General features: G+C 36.3%; 2 protein-coding genes across 2 annotated transcripts in view; one reads left to right on the top strand and one right to left on the bottom strand.

Moving 5' to 3' along the window:
- Positions 1 to 11,783, bottom strand: part of LOC107561761 (collagen alpha-4(VI) chain-like) — a gene marked incomplete at its 3' end in the record, with an annotated part of 31,287 nt that extends 19,504 nt beyond the window's left edge. Inside the window, exon 1 of the mRNA XM_016246236.1 lies at positions 11,749 to 11,783. The remainder of the gene's footprint in view (positions 1 to 11,748) is intronic.
- LOC107561787 (uncharacterized) lies at positions 8,633 to 10,233 on the top strand. The gene is made up of 3 exons (XM_016246271.1): positions 8,633 to 8,785; positions 9,148 to 9,259; positions 9,373 to 10,233. The coding sequence occupies exons 1-3, from the start codon at positions 8,751 to 8,753 to the stop codon at positions 10,063 to 10,065; spliced, it is 840 nt and encodes a 279-aa protein (XP_016101757.1). The 5' UTR covers positions 8,633 to 8,750; the 3' UTR covers positions 10,066 to 10,233.
- Positions 11,784 to 16,440: the final 4,657 nt, after the last annotated feature.

Below are 16,440 nucleotides of genomic sequence, written 5' to 3'. Positions count from 1 at the left end.
TTGAACAAGTTAGGGTAATTAGATTTCTTGGAGTTCTTTTAGATGAAAAGCTGACATGGAAAGAGCAAATCGATAAAATTAAATAATGTCTTGCGTTGTTTGTCTGGGGAGCGACTAGGTCTTCATTGAGAAATATATACTGGGCTCTTATGAGGTCAACATTTGACTATGGGTGTATAGCTTATATGTCAGCATCAGAAACAAACTTAAAGAAATTAGACAGAGCGAGCGCTAAGAATATGTAGTGGGGCATTTAAATCATCTCCAGTAGCGGCTTTACAGGTAGAAGTTGGGGAGATGCCTCTAAGCATTAGAAAACTTATGCTTGCATATTGGGTTAACATACAAGGGCATAGTGAGTTACACCCTACAAAGGCAATAGTACAAGAGTGTTGGGTACATAATAAATCAAATTTTAGGAATTTTGGATGGATAGGAAGTGCAAAAGCAAGGAAGGCATGTTTACATACTATACAATACTGTCCAACAGTTCCATACTCTGACGTTCCCCCTTGGAAGTTTGTAATGCCAGTAATTGACTTGCAATTACAGGAAGAAATAAAAAGAAAATCGAAACTTATGCCTGTCTGGTGTATAGTTAAAAACTATATGGAGTTGCATTTCACCAATAAAATAATTTTATTTACAGATGGTTCAAAGAACCCAGAAAATGGTCGCACAGGTGCAGCAGTTTTCATCCCACAATGCAAGGAAAATATTAAAAAGAGAACAACAGATGACTTATCAGTGTATACAGTAGAATTGGTGGCAATAATATTAGGTTTACAGTGGATAAGACGGCATAAACAAAAAAACATCTCAAATGGTGAGGGTACGGACAGTGATCAAGGAATTGGAGAAACTACAGTGGAAATCGATAAGCAATATGGAGAATACAAAGTAATAATGAAGCTAGTGCAGGAAGGATCATCATTTGGTAAGTGGAACCAAATTCAACTTACAGTATCACTAAATAAACTAATAGGAGAAATTAAAAGTGCAAGAATTATGCGAGATGGAGCATTACTAATGGAATGTAAAGACAATACCCAACAAAATAAGGCCGCCAAACTAAATAAAATCAAGGGACAAAGAGTGGTCGTTACAAGGGTAGAGAATAAGAAGTTTGTCAGAGGAGTTATCTCTGGGGTTCCTACAGCCGTAACAACTGAACAAACTAAAGACAATGTAACTGGAGCCAAAGTGGTTGAAGTAAAACGTCTGAAAACAACCAGAAATGGGGATAAATGTGATAGCTTAGCAGTGATGCTTAAAATAGACAGTGAAAAGTTACCGTCTAGAGTATACATTGCATATATGAGTTATGAAGTCAGGCCATACGTTCCTCCACCACTAAGATGTTTCAAATGCCAAAAGTATGGACATGTTGCAGCCGTGTGTAGAGGCAAGCAAAAATGTGGAAGGTGTGCAGGAGAACATGAGTATGGGAAATGTGAAGAAGGAGCAAAGCTGAAATGCTGTAATTGCGGAGGTGAACATAGTTCAGCATACCGAGGATGTAAAATCAGTAAGAAAGCAGCAGAAGTTCAGAGAGTGAAAACATCTCAAGGGATCTCATATGCAGAAGCAGTGAAAAGAGAGCTGGTTCAGTCAGAAAGACCAAAAGAGAAGGAAACAGAAGGTATCACAAAGAGTGCATGTGATGGTTGTCCCAAGATAAAGGAAGATATGTTGATAGTAGGCAAAACATATTTTATCCTATTTATTGTAGATGTGATCAACTGTACAGCACAAACTGATAAGAAAACTGAGAAAATCAAGATAATAGTGAGATCAGCAGAGAAATATCTTGGAATTAAAGGTCTGGGAAGGGAAACAGTAGAGAGTATGTTGGGAGGAGTAACTACTACTTCTCAAATATGGGATGGAGATACTGCAGTACATTAAATATACTGCAGTGGAATGCAAGAAGTTTAATTGCTAATGGTCAGGAGTTCAAACAATATGTATCAACTTTACAAAATAAACCGCATGTCATATGTATTCAAGAAACCAGAATGGGACTTTGTATTATATGGATATAAAGAAATAAGAAATGATAGGAAAGACAGAAGTGGTGGTGGTGTAGCTATTTTTTTGCTAAATGGAATTAAATATAATGTAATTAATATTGGGAGCGAGCAAGAATCACTAACAGTAAAGATCTGGGTAGGGCAAGAAGATATCACAATTATTAACTTTTAAAATCCATGGGAAAGGCTTGTTTATGATAAACTGAATACTATTGGAGGACAAATAAAGGGTAAAATAGTACACTGTGGGGTAGTAGTTATACAGATCCAAATGGCATGAGTATAGAAGAGTTTATTGACGAGAAAAAAATAGTGTGTATAAATGATGGAAGAGGAACTAGATATAACAGTTATCAAAACAAGGAAAGTGTAATAGACCTGACCTTAACAACTAGGGAGATTGCGGGTATCACAAAATGGGATGTTTTAAATAAAACATGAATTGGTAGTGATTATTACCCCATAATGATTATAGTTGGAATAGTGGTAAATCAAGATGAATGAAGGAAAATAGCTAAATGGAATTTTAATAAAGCAGATTGGGATACGTTTCAAATAATTAATCAAATTAAACATGAAGAACTTAGGCACATAGCTGAGGTGGACGAATTCAATGAACATCTGGTTACAATAATTATACAGTCAGCAGAGGAAGCAATCCCAAAAAGTACAGAGGGAATGAGGAGAAAAAGTGTTCCCTGGTGGAATGAAAATTGTAAGAAAGCGATTAAAAATAGAAATAAAGTATTTAGACAATTGAAAAAACATCATTCGCTGGGGACACTAATACAATACAAAAGAGCACAAGCAGTAGTTCGGAAAAATATAAGAACAGCAAAGCGTGTGTATTGGAAAAACTTTTGCAATACAATAGGAAGAGAGACACAATTATCAGATATTTGGGGAATGATTAAAAGAATGACTGGCATAAAAAGGAAATATGAAATACCAGTATTAAATCAAAATGGGAAAATGGCAATTAGTGATATGGAAAAAGTGGATACATGGTAAAGACACAAAGTTCTGAAAATTTATCAAATGCAGTTAAGTAAGAAAGAATTAATACAAAACATCTGTTATACAATGTTAGCTCATATGGAGGATAGTATGCTTGATATAATTTTAAAACTTTTTAATACAATATGGGAAACAGGAAAAATCCCTACAGTATGGAAGCAGTCTGTTATAGTACCAATATTAAAACCTGGAAAAGATTCGTCTAGTCCTTCAAGCTAGACCAATAGCATTAACCTCTCAGTTAGGGAAAACAATGGAAAGGATGGTAACAGATCGACTAACATTCATGTTAGAAAAGGAAAACCTGCTTTCCTTCCGAAAAGGAAGAAATACTATGGATGCTATATTATGTCTTGAATCAGAAATTAGGAAAGCTAATCACAGGTAATTTGTTTTTCTAAGAAACACAAGAAAATTTCATTAAAGTTAAATGACCAAGAACTTGAACAAGTTAGGGTAATTAGATTTCTTGGAGTTCTTTTAGATGAAAAGCTGACATGGAAAGAGCAAATCGATAAAATTAAATAATGTCTTGCGTTGTTTGTCTGGACTAGATTGGGGAGCGACTAGGTCTTCATTGAGAAATATATACTGGGCTCTTATGAGGTCAACATTTGACTATGGGTGTATAGCTTATATGTCAGCATCAGAAACAAACTTAAAGAAATTAGACAGAGCGAGCGCTAAGAATATGTAGTGGGGCATTTAAATCATCTCCAGTAGCGGCTTTACAGGTAGAAGTTGGGGAGATGCCTCTAAGCATTAGAAAACTTATGCTTGCATATTGGGTTAACATACAAGGGCATAGTGAGTTACACCCTACAAAGGCAATAGTACAAGAGTGTTGGGTACATAATAAATCAAATTTTAGGAATTTTGGATGGATAGGAAGTGCAAAAGCAAGGAAGGCATGTTTACATACTATACAATACTGTCCAACAGTTCCATACTCTGACGTTCCCCCTTGGAAGTTTGTAATGCCAGTAATTGACTTGCAATTACAGGAAGAAATAAAAAGAAAATCGAAACTTATGCCTGTCTGGTGTATAGTTAAAAACTATATGGAGTTGCATTTCACCAATAAAATAATTTTATTTACAGATGGTTCAAAGAACCCAGAAAATGGTCGCACAGGTGCAGCAGTTTTCATCCCACAATGCAAGGAAAATATTAAAAAGAGAACAACAGATGACTTATCAGTGTATACAGTAGAATTGGTGGCAATAATATTAGGTTTACAGTGGATAGAACGAAGAAATAAAAACAATGTAGAAATAGCATCAGATAGTTTATCTGCTCTCATAAGTATTGGATCCGGGAAGTCATGTAGACTTGACATTTTAAATGAAATATATCATATAATCCTTAGATTACACAATAATGGTACGAATGTATCATTTATCTGGGTTCCTGCGCATGTAGGTGTGAAAGGAAATTAAGAGGTAGATCTTTTAGCAAAACAATCTCTCAAATCCCAAACAATAGATCTACAGGTTAAATTAAGTAAAGCTGAAGCCAAGACTATAATAAAGGTACATACACATCAAGTAACGCTGAAGCCAAGACTATAATAAAGGTACATACACAAAATCTATGGCAGGAATACTGGGATATTAATGATACAGGAAGACATTTTTATAATATTCAAAGCAAAGTTGGTGTAGGAAGAGAAATGGGTAAAAATCGGAGGGAGGAACTCGTCTCAGAATAGGACATACAGGGCTCTGCATTTAATAGGTAAACATACAAATGGTCTATGTACACATTGTCTATGGCAGGAATACTGGGATATTAATGATACAGGAAGACATTTTTATAATATTCAAAGCAAAGTTGGTGTAGGAAGAGAAATGGGTAAAAATCGGAGGGAGGAACTCGTCTCAGAATAGGACATACAGGGCTCTGCATTTAATAGGTAAACATACAAATGGTCTATGTACACATTGTAACCAACCTGAATCAGTAAAACATATAATAATAGAATGTCATGCCTATGAAAATAAGAGAATAATATTAAAAGAAGTATTTGAAAAATATAAACTTAAATTCATTTTGGAAAATATACTTGGAACAGCACTAAGGAAAACATATGTACAGTTAATTTCATATCTGAAAGAGACGGGTATCCTAGAACGGATATGAAGATCATAGAATAGTAGGGCAAACCGCACTAAATGGGTGAAATCTTGGATACTACAGCGGCTTTCCCGAACCTTTGTCTAGAACTAGAGAGATTAGAGGTCTACACGGAATACCCTGGATCCGTACGGGTTCGAGGCTATATTTGAAATGGTCAGCCGGGTCCCAATCTATTACTTCGGGTCCCGGGTCTGTTTAACATTGTGTGTAATAGCTACCCGACTCGGAGAACACCCGGCCGTTATCAGAGTCAGTCAGCGCTGTGCGTGTGTTGTTTTGTAACTTTAAACTTGTAAAATTAGGATGAGAAAAGTGTGAGTCAGTAGTTTTAAATAAGGTGGAAAAAACCACGAGCGACGTCATCAGAAGCAGGGTGGGCGGAGTTAATGCACACGCGCGGTGATGGATACCTTCATGAGTGATGGGCGTTATTATTGATTATTTAAAAAAATAATATTATGTATGAACCGTCTTGTTGTTATATCTAAAGCTAAGGCTGGTCACGTGTTGTTAGATTATGTGATGCGTTTATGTACCTTGTTTGTTTGTTGTAAATGGAAGCAATAAAAAATAAAAAAAATAGCAATTTGCTGTGGAATACGTGCCGATCGGGTCCAGTCGGGTCTGTGTCTTCCCTGCCGGATTCGGGTCCATCTTTCAAATAGCCATTTTTGACATTTCTCGGTTCTGCACGGGTCCAAGGGCAGAAAGTCAGTATATTTTGAGGAATGGAAATCCAAAGGAATTTAGAGAGGAAGTCTAGAGAGGTTGAACTCCCACCGCTTACGATGAAGTTAATTAGGTTTGGTATTTGTCTGGAAAACAAAGAGTTGGATTTTGATATTAATTTCTTGCTTTGTCTTGGAAAGTTTTTCATTCATAAATGTAGATGGTTTAAATCTAAACCCAACTTTAACCAGCGGATGAATGAGGTTAAAATGTTGTGCAAATCTTTAGAATTGGTTAAAAACAAGAAAGCTCTCAAATTAATTTCGTTTTTGAGGCATGTATAAACTAAGGTAAAAAGCCCCTTTTGGTTTTGGTTTTGGTTTGTTTTGTTTGTTCTATTTCTTTCTTTCGTTTCTTCGTTATTATTGGTTTATTGTGATCTTGTTGTCACTGGTTATGCTCAACCTAAGGCTGGTCACGTGTTGTTAGATTATGTGATGCGTTTATGTACCTTGTTTGTTTGTTGTAAATGGAAGCAATAAAAAATAAAAAAAATAGCAATTTGCTGTGGAATACGTGCCGATCGGGTCCAGTCGGGTCTGTGTCTTCCCTGCCGGATTCGGGTCCATCTTTCAAATAGCCATTTTTGACATTTCTCGGTTCTGCACGGGTCCAAGTTTCAAAATAATAGACGGGTCCGGGTCGGTTCAGTGTAGCACATTTACGGGTCTTACGGGTTTACGAATTTTTGGACCCGTGTACACCTCTACTAGAGAGAGCTGAAACCTCCGATTTTAACATTTTCGCTCGTATTTTTCCTGTTCAGTTCCACATGTTGAAGGAACTCATCAGTCATCATCCAAAGGCAAAACACAAACTACTTTCATTTTGAATAATGTGCTTGAGCTAGCTTGAAAGTCTAGTTCTATATTGTGGCAAGTCTAATAACAAACATACATATTTTTAATTGTTTATAATACAGTAACAATGTAATGCAACGAAGAAGTGTAATCAGCTTGTTTTATAGATATATAACTTACCTTAGCTGTAAGGTTTTTGATAATGCATTTAGAAAATGCCTACAAAAAGTGCTTGATTGACACTGGAAAATGTGTTGAAACCTTTCAGTATAGATAACTGTGTTATGTGCTTTCTATTATTTACAGGGGAACGCTTCAGGAGCCTAACCAGTTCCAAGTGGGGGTATCAACCATTCGACAATTCATTCCTGAAACCTGTTCTGCAATCTATCAGGTTTTAAAAGATAAATACCTCAAGGTATGCGTGTTATATCTGTTTATATATCCATGTAATTTTTTTTTTAATATATTTTCATTTTATGAATCCTGTAGCTGACATGAAAGAAGCCAACATGTGTTTTTGGTATTTCAGTGCCCTGACACAGTGGAACAGTGGCAGCAAGTAGCACATGGATTTGAGACTCAGTGGAACTTCCCAAACTGCCTGGGTGCTCTGGATGGAAAACACATTGACATTCGCCCCCCTCCTGCATCTGGATCAACATTCTACAATTACAAGCATTCATTTTCAATAGTTCTAATGGCACTGGTTGACAGCAGTTACAGGTTCCTGTATGTAGATGTTGGGTGCAATGGACGGATTTCTGATGGTGGAGTGTTTGGGGGGTACTCACTGCAGAATGCCCTAGAAAATAGAACTAACATCCCTGCCCCTGCACCACTTCCTGGTTCTGACCAGCTGGCTCCTTATTGTATTGTGGCAGATGAAGCATTTCCCTTGAAGGAGTATTTCTTGAAGCCATATCCAAACCGCAGACTATCAGTTCAGCAACACATCTTCAATTACAGACTTTCACAAGCTCGGAGGGTGGTAGAAAACGCTTTTGGCATCCTGGCAAATTGTTTTAGAGTCTTTCTAACCACCATTAACATTCAAGATACTGTCAAAGTGGAGGACATTGTTTTAGCTTGCGGACAGAATGCGCTATACATGTTAGGAATCGACCAGGAAGGGCCAGATCATGACACTGTTCCAGGAAGATGGAGACAAGACCCAGACTTACTGCAGGCCCCCCTGCCAAACTGGAGAGATGTACAGAACTGGCTACAGTCTAGAGAGGTTGAACTCCCACCCCTTACGATGAAGTTAATTAGGTTTGGTATTTGTCTGGAAAACAAAGAGCTGGATTTTGTTATTAATTTCTTGCTTTGTCTTGGAAAGTTTTTCATTCATAAATGTAGATGGTTTAAATCTAAACCCAACTTTAACCAGCGGATGAATGAGGTTAAAATGTTGTGCAAATCTTTAGAATTGGTTAAAAACAAGAAAGCTCTCAAATTAATTTCGTTTTTGAGGCATGTATAAACTAAGGTAAAAAGCCCCTTTTGGTTTTGGTTTGTTTTATTTGTTCTATTTCTTTCTTTCGTTTCTTTTCTTCTTTATTATTGGTTTATTGTGATCTTGTTTGTCACTGGTTATGCTCAACCTAAGGCTGGTCACGTGTTGTTAGATTATGTGATGCGTTTATGTACCTTGTTTGTTTGTTGTAAATGCAATAAAAAATAAAAAAAATAGCAATTTGCTGTGGAATATGTGCCGATCGGGTCCAGTCGGGTCTGTGTCTTCCCTGCCGGATTCGGGTCCATCTTTCAAATAGCCATTTTTGACATTTCTCGGTTCTGCACGGGTCCAAGTTTCAAAATAATAGACGGGTCCGGGTCAGTTCAGTGTAGCACATTTACGGGTCTTACGGGTTTACGAATTTTTGGACCCGTGTACACCTCTACTAGAGAGAGCTGAAACCTCCGATTTTAACATTTTCGCTCGTATTTTTCCTGTTCAGTTCCACATGTTGAAGTAACTCATCAGTCCGATCATCCAAAGGCAAAACACAAACTACCGTGACTGTGAATGCCTCATGATTACACTGCGGTTCTTGGCAACAGGTATGCAAGCTGAAAGCAATATTACACCTTTTCTTTTCTTTTTTATACTACGCATTTTAAGTTTAAGGTAGATGTACTTTCATTTTGAATAATGTGCTTGAGCTAGCTTGAAAGTCTAGTTCTATATTGTGGCAAGTCTACTAACAAACATACATATTTTTAATTGTTTATAATTCAGTAACAATGTAATGCAACGAAGACGTGTAATCAGCCTGTTTTATAGATATATAACTTACCTTAGCTGTAAGGTTTTTGATAATGCATTTAGAAAATGCCTACAAAAAGTGCTTGATTGACACTGGAAAATGTGTTGAAACCTTTCAGTATAGATAACTGTGTTATGTGCTTTCTATTATTTACAGGGGAACGCTTCAGGAGCCTAACCAGTTCCAAGTGGGGGTATCAACCATTCGACAATTCATTCCTGAAACCTGTTCTGCAATCTATCAGGTTTTAAAAGATAAATACCTCAAGGTATGCATGTTATATCTGTTTATATATCCATGTAATTTTTTTAAAATATATTTTCATTTTATGAATCCTGTAGCTGACATGAAAGAAGCCAACATGTGTTTTTGGTATTTCAGTGCCCTGACACAGTGGAACAGTGGCAGCAAGTAGCACATGGATTTGAGACTCAGTGGAACTTCCCAAACTGCCTGGGTGCTCTGGATGGAAAACACATTGACATTCGCCCCCCTCCTGCATCTGGATCAACATTCTACAATTACAAGCATTCATTTTCAATAGTTCTAATGGCACTGGTTGACAGCAGTTACAGGTTCCTGTATGTAGATGTTGGGTGCAATGGACGGATTTCTGATGGTGGAGTGTTTGGGGGGTACTCACTGCAGAATGCCCTAGAAAATAGAACTAACATCCCTGCCCCTGCACCACTTCCTGGTTCTGACCAGCTGGCTCCTTATTGTATTGTGGCAGATGAAGCATTTCCCTTGAAGGAGTATTTCTTGAAGCCATATCCAAACCGCAGACTATCAGTTCAGCAACACATCTTCAATTACAGACTTTCACAAGCTCGGAGGGTGGTAGAAAACGCTTTTGGCATCCTGGCAAATTGTTTTAGAGTCTTTCTAACCACCATTAACATTCAAGATACTGTCAAAGTGGAGGACATTGTTTTAGCTTGCGGACAGAATGCGCTATACATGTTAGGAATCGACCAGGAAGGGCCAGATCATGACACTGTTCCAGGAAGATGGAGACAAGACCCAGACTTACTGCAGGCCCCCCTGCCAAACACCACCAATACAACAACATGAGCCAAGCGAACAGGGACGAACTATGCCAGTACTTTATTTCAGAAATTGGTGCAGTGCCTTTCCAGTGGAGCAAAATATAGCTAGTGTGAATATGTATACAAAGTTTAGTAAATGAGTAGATATTGTACACTGATAGTACTAGACATTGTTTTCAGTTTTATGACTATAGTGTGACATTGCTAAATAAAACTTAATTTTTTTTATCAAATTGTTCTTGTGTTCTTTTGGGGGGAAAAAAGTATTCTTTACCCAGTCTTATATATACACACAGTCTATATCTATCTATCTATCTATCTATCTATCTATCTATATGAATAGTTCATATGCAAAAGCCTCTATATGTGCCGTTTGAAAATGTTCTTTGTAAAATGAGCATTTCTATCAGGCTCCTATGTTTGTTCAGTTATTTCATTTTAATGGCTATGAAAATAACCTATTCATTGCCATTGACGTGAAATTACAGAACCAACACATAGATAGGAGCCAGATAAAAATGTTCATTTTCACATACACTAATATTTCAAATGTCACTTCGAGGCTTTTGCATATTAACTCTTTATATACAAATATATATATATATACAGTATATATATAATGGTGTGTGTAGGTAGGTCCTTAAGCATGTGAAAAAAAAAATATTTATAACGTGTACATAAGTTTCAATTAGTTATTTGTTGCCACAACACATTACAGATGTGTAAATATACTTTGTGGGATTAAAATGTATGCTAAGTATAGTAAATGAGTAAATATTCTATACTCACAAACTAACTTTATCACCAGGAAGTGCCCTTGGTTTCAGCTCTAGGACTATTGTCTGAATTTGTTTTGTGCTCTCTTTTGACCAAAAAAAGAGAGAAAGCAATCAAAGTGTCCTGTACCCAAAGTATTTTACTTTCAAATGTGCAGTGCACTGAATATAGACAAAAATATATCCTTTGCTCAATTATATGACAATCCCAACACAAAGCAGAGCCTGAACATCTGTTAGCTAAATACCATGACAATCATATTTAAATTATAATCGAAATCAATTATAGGAATTATTTAATTTAATGATACATTTTATTAGCGAAGCCTTAGTATACTGCATAGCATTTCATAAAGAGCATCAATATTTTTATGACAATATAAACCCTGTTTTGATTTTGACTTATTTACTGACTTAACCAAACACTCACATTTTCAAATGCTATTCAGCAGGCATGTTTCACACTAAAACTTTTCTAATATTTCTAATTCATATTCAAACCAAAAGCCAGTAACAATAACGGAAGAAGAGCTCCTAGAGATTTGAAATGCAGCTTCAAAGTGTCCCCAGATTTAGAAAAGGATTGTCAGCCAGCTCTGTGCTTCTTTCCTAATGTGTTTAGGCTAGTGAACATGACACTCATGATAGATCTGAATCCAGAAAAAGGGACTTGAATAAAATCTATGCTTAAGGTTGCTTTAATCGTTTTTGTTTATAAAACACACCTGAAAAAGCCAACCATCTTCTCTGAGAAGTATTTCTAATAAACATAGGCATCTCTTCAAGCTAATGGTAAATTAAATTGTTTAGTTTAAAAACACTATACATAATAATATTATCATGCTTTTGCATGGATTATACTCCAATTACCTCAGTGCAAACAGCTCTGAAAATCATCTAAATATAGGAAGAGAGTAAAGAGGTGAACTTACACAGAGCCCAGGCAAGGATGGGATGAGTCTAAACCGAAAACTCTGAATGAAAAACTTAACGGTTCACAGTAACTTATCAAGCCACTCCTTAACACCACAATTTCCATTTTAGGAGGAGATGTAAAAAACATGTTAGAGAAAACATGTAAATACAGACCCACACATGGATTATAGATTTATCATTTGTTTAGCTTCACCATTAAAAAGCTTGTATGAAATGTGTTCACATTCCACTTTTGGATTATTGGAGATGTTTACAGCTTTGTGTTTGTTGTTACCTTAAGTTCTTAGTTAAATCTAATTTAGTTCACCAAAAATGAAAATTCTGTCATAATTTCTTACCCTCATGTCATTCCAAGCATGTAAGTGGTTTTACTTGGTTTATAAAGCTGTAAATATGGATATTTTTCTTACACAAATGCATCGCGTCGCTTCAGAAGGCCTTTATTAACCTCCCGGAGCCGTGTGGACTTCTTTTATAATGGATTGGTTAAATTTTTTGGACTTCAAATTTTGGGCTACCATCCACTCCCATTATAAAGCTGGGAAGAGCCAGGATGTAGGGTTCACTACATGTAGGGTAAATAATGAGAGGCAAACGCAGGTCTACACAGAAACCAAATGATACAGATGCTCCGAAGACAACAAGAGGCTGTTCAGTGCCAAGTTGTGGGAAAACACAGTGTTTGCTTTGCCTTCCTTCTGATGGCAACATTAGGAAAGAGTGATCAGTGAATGAACTTCATTTTTAATGAAGATCCAGACTGTGTCGGTAAGAACTCGGTCCTTTGTTCACTTCATTTTACTGCAGATTTGTTTACAAACAAAGCACAATTCGACGCAGGATTTTCAGAAAGATTGAAACTAAAAGACGATGCTGTGGCAACTATAGGATCCGACCGTAATGTTGCACCACACAAACTGTGAGTAACTGTTTTTATTACGTGGTCACTATTGCTTTGTTATTACCGATCGTTTGATATGTACTGAGTATTTATGTGTTTTAACATAAATCACAGCAGCGTCCATCTGTGAAGGATGTTTGTCAAATACACAGCTGTTAGCCAATCATAGCAGTGGGCGTTCAAGTCTACAATCTGCGTCCGAGATCTACAATCTGCCACGTCTATTCAAGCAGAGCGTTCTGGTGAGGGGGGTCAACACAGGACAGAAAATAGCCTATTACTTCTAAATTATCATGTGTTTTGATGTGAACATCTTGATAACATTATAAGTGGACCTCAAAGAACAGTACAAAATACAAAATGCAGTTCATGATGACCCTTTTAATAAAAGCAGATAAAGTGATCCCATGGCCTGTTCCAGACAGTACCTGCGGACATTTCCTCTCATCAGCAAGATCACAAGAAGCATTCTGGCTTCAGATCTCAGCTGCTCTTCCAAACAAAATGCATCTTGTCGAATACTGTCTGTATACAGTAAAACACAACATAGCCACACTCATACACCACATACAAGGCATAACATACTGTAAACATGGATAGACAAAACTAGCATTTTAGCATTGGTTATGTCAGCAAGAAAAGCATTTTACAAGATGTTAGGACCCAAAATGGTAATTTATATTAAACCTATTAGCAGCTTTATTCATTATTTTATTCACTTAGCTCAGGTTCAGATGTCCTGTTTGGATGTGTACAGTGTTGGGTTGGTTCAGTTATCAAATTACTTGGCTAATTCTTTCATTTATGCATCTTTAACACAGTATTATTTATATTGTTAGTTCTCAAGGGGTGGGTCACCAATTTTATTCTGACAGGGTCAATTCAATATTTGAGTTTAAGGAGATTTTTGTTTAGTTTTGTAAAGAAAAACCAATTGTGAAGCATTGTTTCTGACACATATTCTACAATCTTGGAACAATTTCATAAACCAGAGGAATCTCAATAGGCATTTTATTCCTTGACATGTTGTATTTCATATAAGAATTAAGTTCACCCAAAAATGAAAAATTGGCTGAATTTACATAGCCGATTAATCTGACCAAGAACTACCCACGTAGACAGGGCCAGCATGTAAACTTACCACAGTTCATTGTATTTTATATTTTGTGTGTTGTTTAGGGCCATTCTGAATGGAAATAAAATAAAGCAGATGTTATAATAGACAGACATATTAAAAAAGCAAGTAATAGAGTAGGAGTTTGCACGAACAATGCAGAAAACACAAAAATTAGGAGGAATGTAAATTTGCTGGTATTTTGTCCTTCTATCTACCATTGTTCTTATGAAAATATGCAGTTACACAATTAAAACCTCATCAAGGACTGATTAAAAAAAAGCTGCTTCATCTGACAAAAGAGTAGCTTCATCTGAGAGTGATTAGAAGTTCTCACATATAAACACAACACATTCAATTTGGTACTCCAATTTCACCTCTTTTGCCCAGTCACACATAGCCTACTGTGTCGCTCTTTTCCAAAGAAATTTCTCAGGAAGTTCCAGACACAAAAATTAAGCTACTAATAGCTTACAGCTGTTAAACTCTCTACCCTCTTTTCCAAAGAAATCACAAATATATCGAGTCAGGAAGGTCCAAATACCTTTTTCATACAAATAAAGCTGACATTCTTGCACAACATGAGTGGTGCAGCTCCCAGTGGCACATATTCCCCCACATTTTGGAAAAGCTTTATTTTGTCTCATCACAAAAGTTTATTACATACACATGTTTTTAAGTCCCGTCGTATTGTGAGGATGTCAGCTGTCATGCTGTCTAGTAAAATAACGAAGGGCTTTGAAGGGACAGTATATAATATTGACAGTTAGTGGTTAAAATGGGTACTGTAGTCGAAATTCAAGATAACGGAGAGAGTCGTTTCTCCCAACACCTCCTCCTCAGACGCTCACATGTGTTGCTAGACTGAAAACATGTAACAGGAATAAGCACAATTGACAATGAAAGGTAACGAGACTTACAACTGTAATTTGATTTGATTTGTCCGCGTTTTTATATATTTCTGGTCATAAAACCCTTTAGGTGAATGCCAAAGTTTTTTAGTTCAGGTAGAATTTACCATTTCTGTCCCAGATCATTTGCTGGCTTCCCACCAATTGGCAACCTGTGGTGTCGCAATACTATTTGGTAAATTAGCAGTGGGGGAATCACACAAACCACAAAAAATGTGTTTAAAATGATGGCCACAGAGAAATTCTGAAGAAATTTCTTGAAGTTTCAGACTACAAAATGAGATTGATTTCCTCAATACAACAAAGCTGAGATGACTGCAGACATGTGTCTTCAGTCTTTTCTCTTTTCCAAAGAAGTTTCGAGTCAATATGTTCTAGATGCCAGAATTAGACTTTACTGCTCAGCTGCAGAACATGAGTTTGGTAAGGCCTTTTATATACTTAGGGGACACCGCTGGCCTACTTAAAATAAAATGCAAGTACAATTATGGAAGAAAAATAATGACAAATGTCTTTGAAACAAAAAAGCATGTTGAATTGCACTAACTGAAAAAACAATGCATTGCATTAACAGTGCTTGCATTTTAATGCCTTTTATGGGTTTGCATTTTTAGGGTCTGAAATTTAACAGTTGTTTATTTAAGCTGTAAATATTTAAAAACATTTCACACACATTTTCATAATAAAAAATGCAATAATTTATATTCACCTTCAAGAGTTCACTTCCGAAATATTCAATCTGTTTAAAAATACAATGAATAATATTTGACAGGCAATTTTCAGTCCATTTTATTTCATTTTACAAATTCACTGGTTCAAATTCGGTAGAAAATTCAGCATTGCACATCCGGGAACTGCAGGAATAGCAGTAGAGTACTAATGCATGATCTCCATCTGCTGTTATTCGCTCACCAGCAGGTGGCGCAAGCGGGTGTTGATGAAGACCAAAGCAACAGGTAGAGCAAGTCATTCATTCAGAAAAACTGATTTGCAGAAATGGAGCAAGCGGTTAGTAGAACTTATGATTATCAGGGCCAGTATGTATATGCGGAAAAGCTGATTAAGACTCAAAAGCTCTGTTTACGTTTAATTCGGCATCTTCACGGTTACTCGTTTCCCCATGTAGCTACATGTAACCAGCTTTCTCTACCAAAGGAGATTATAATGCTATGTTACCCGATGCTGATATACAGAACTAATATTACATTTAAGACATATATTGTTTTCGGTTGTTAGTTTCCTTAACTTTATATCATGGCTTTTGTGACACTCCAGAAATACTGGGGTTTCCCTCATAAGTCACACTCCAGGATTCCCCAAAGACGCTTAACAGACTCAATGAACAAATACAGTGACATAAACAAGACCTCAGATCTCAGTGTACACCTTACTGATGATGCAAACTATAGAAGCACTGTTAATGCAATGCATTGTTTTTTCAGTTAGTGCAATACAACATGCTTTTTTGTTTCAAAGACATTTGTCATTATTTTTCTTCCATATAAAATACAAAAATAGCATTAAGATTGGGTTTCTGGTTAAATAAAGCAGTAATTCATGTTATAAAATCACCGTTTAAAAGGTCAGAAGCTATAGCTTACATGTAGAGTGCTGCTTTAAAGTTTGTGAACCCTTTAGAATTTTCTATATTTCTACATAAATATGACCCAAAACAATTAGATTTTCACATAAATCCTGAAAGTAGACAAAGAGAATACAATCAAACAAAGCAGACAAAAATATATACTTTGTCATTTATTTA

The sequence above is a fragment of the Sinocyclocheilus grahami genome, unplaced genomic scaffold, assembly GCF_001515645.1.
Source record: "Sinocyclocheilus grahami isolate Dianchi unplaced genomic scaffold, SAMN03320097.WGS_v1.1 scaffold791.1, whole genome shotgun sequence".
NCBI lineage: Eukaryota > Metazoa > Chordata > Actinopteri > Cypriniformes > Cyprinidae > Sinocyclocheilus > Sinocyclocheilus grahami.
Note: the sequence above shows the minus strand (reverse complement) of the source record. Positions and strands in the feature narration are given on the sequence as shown.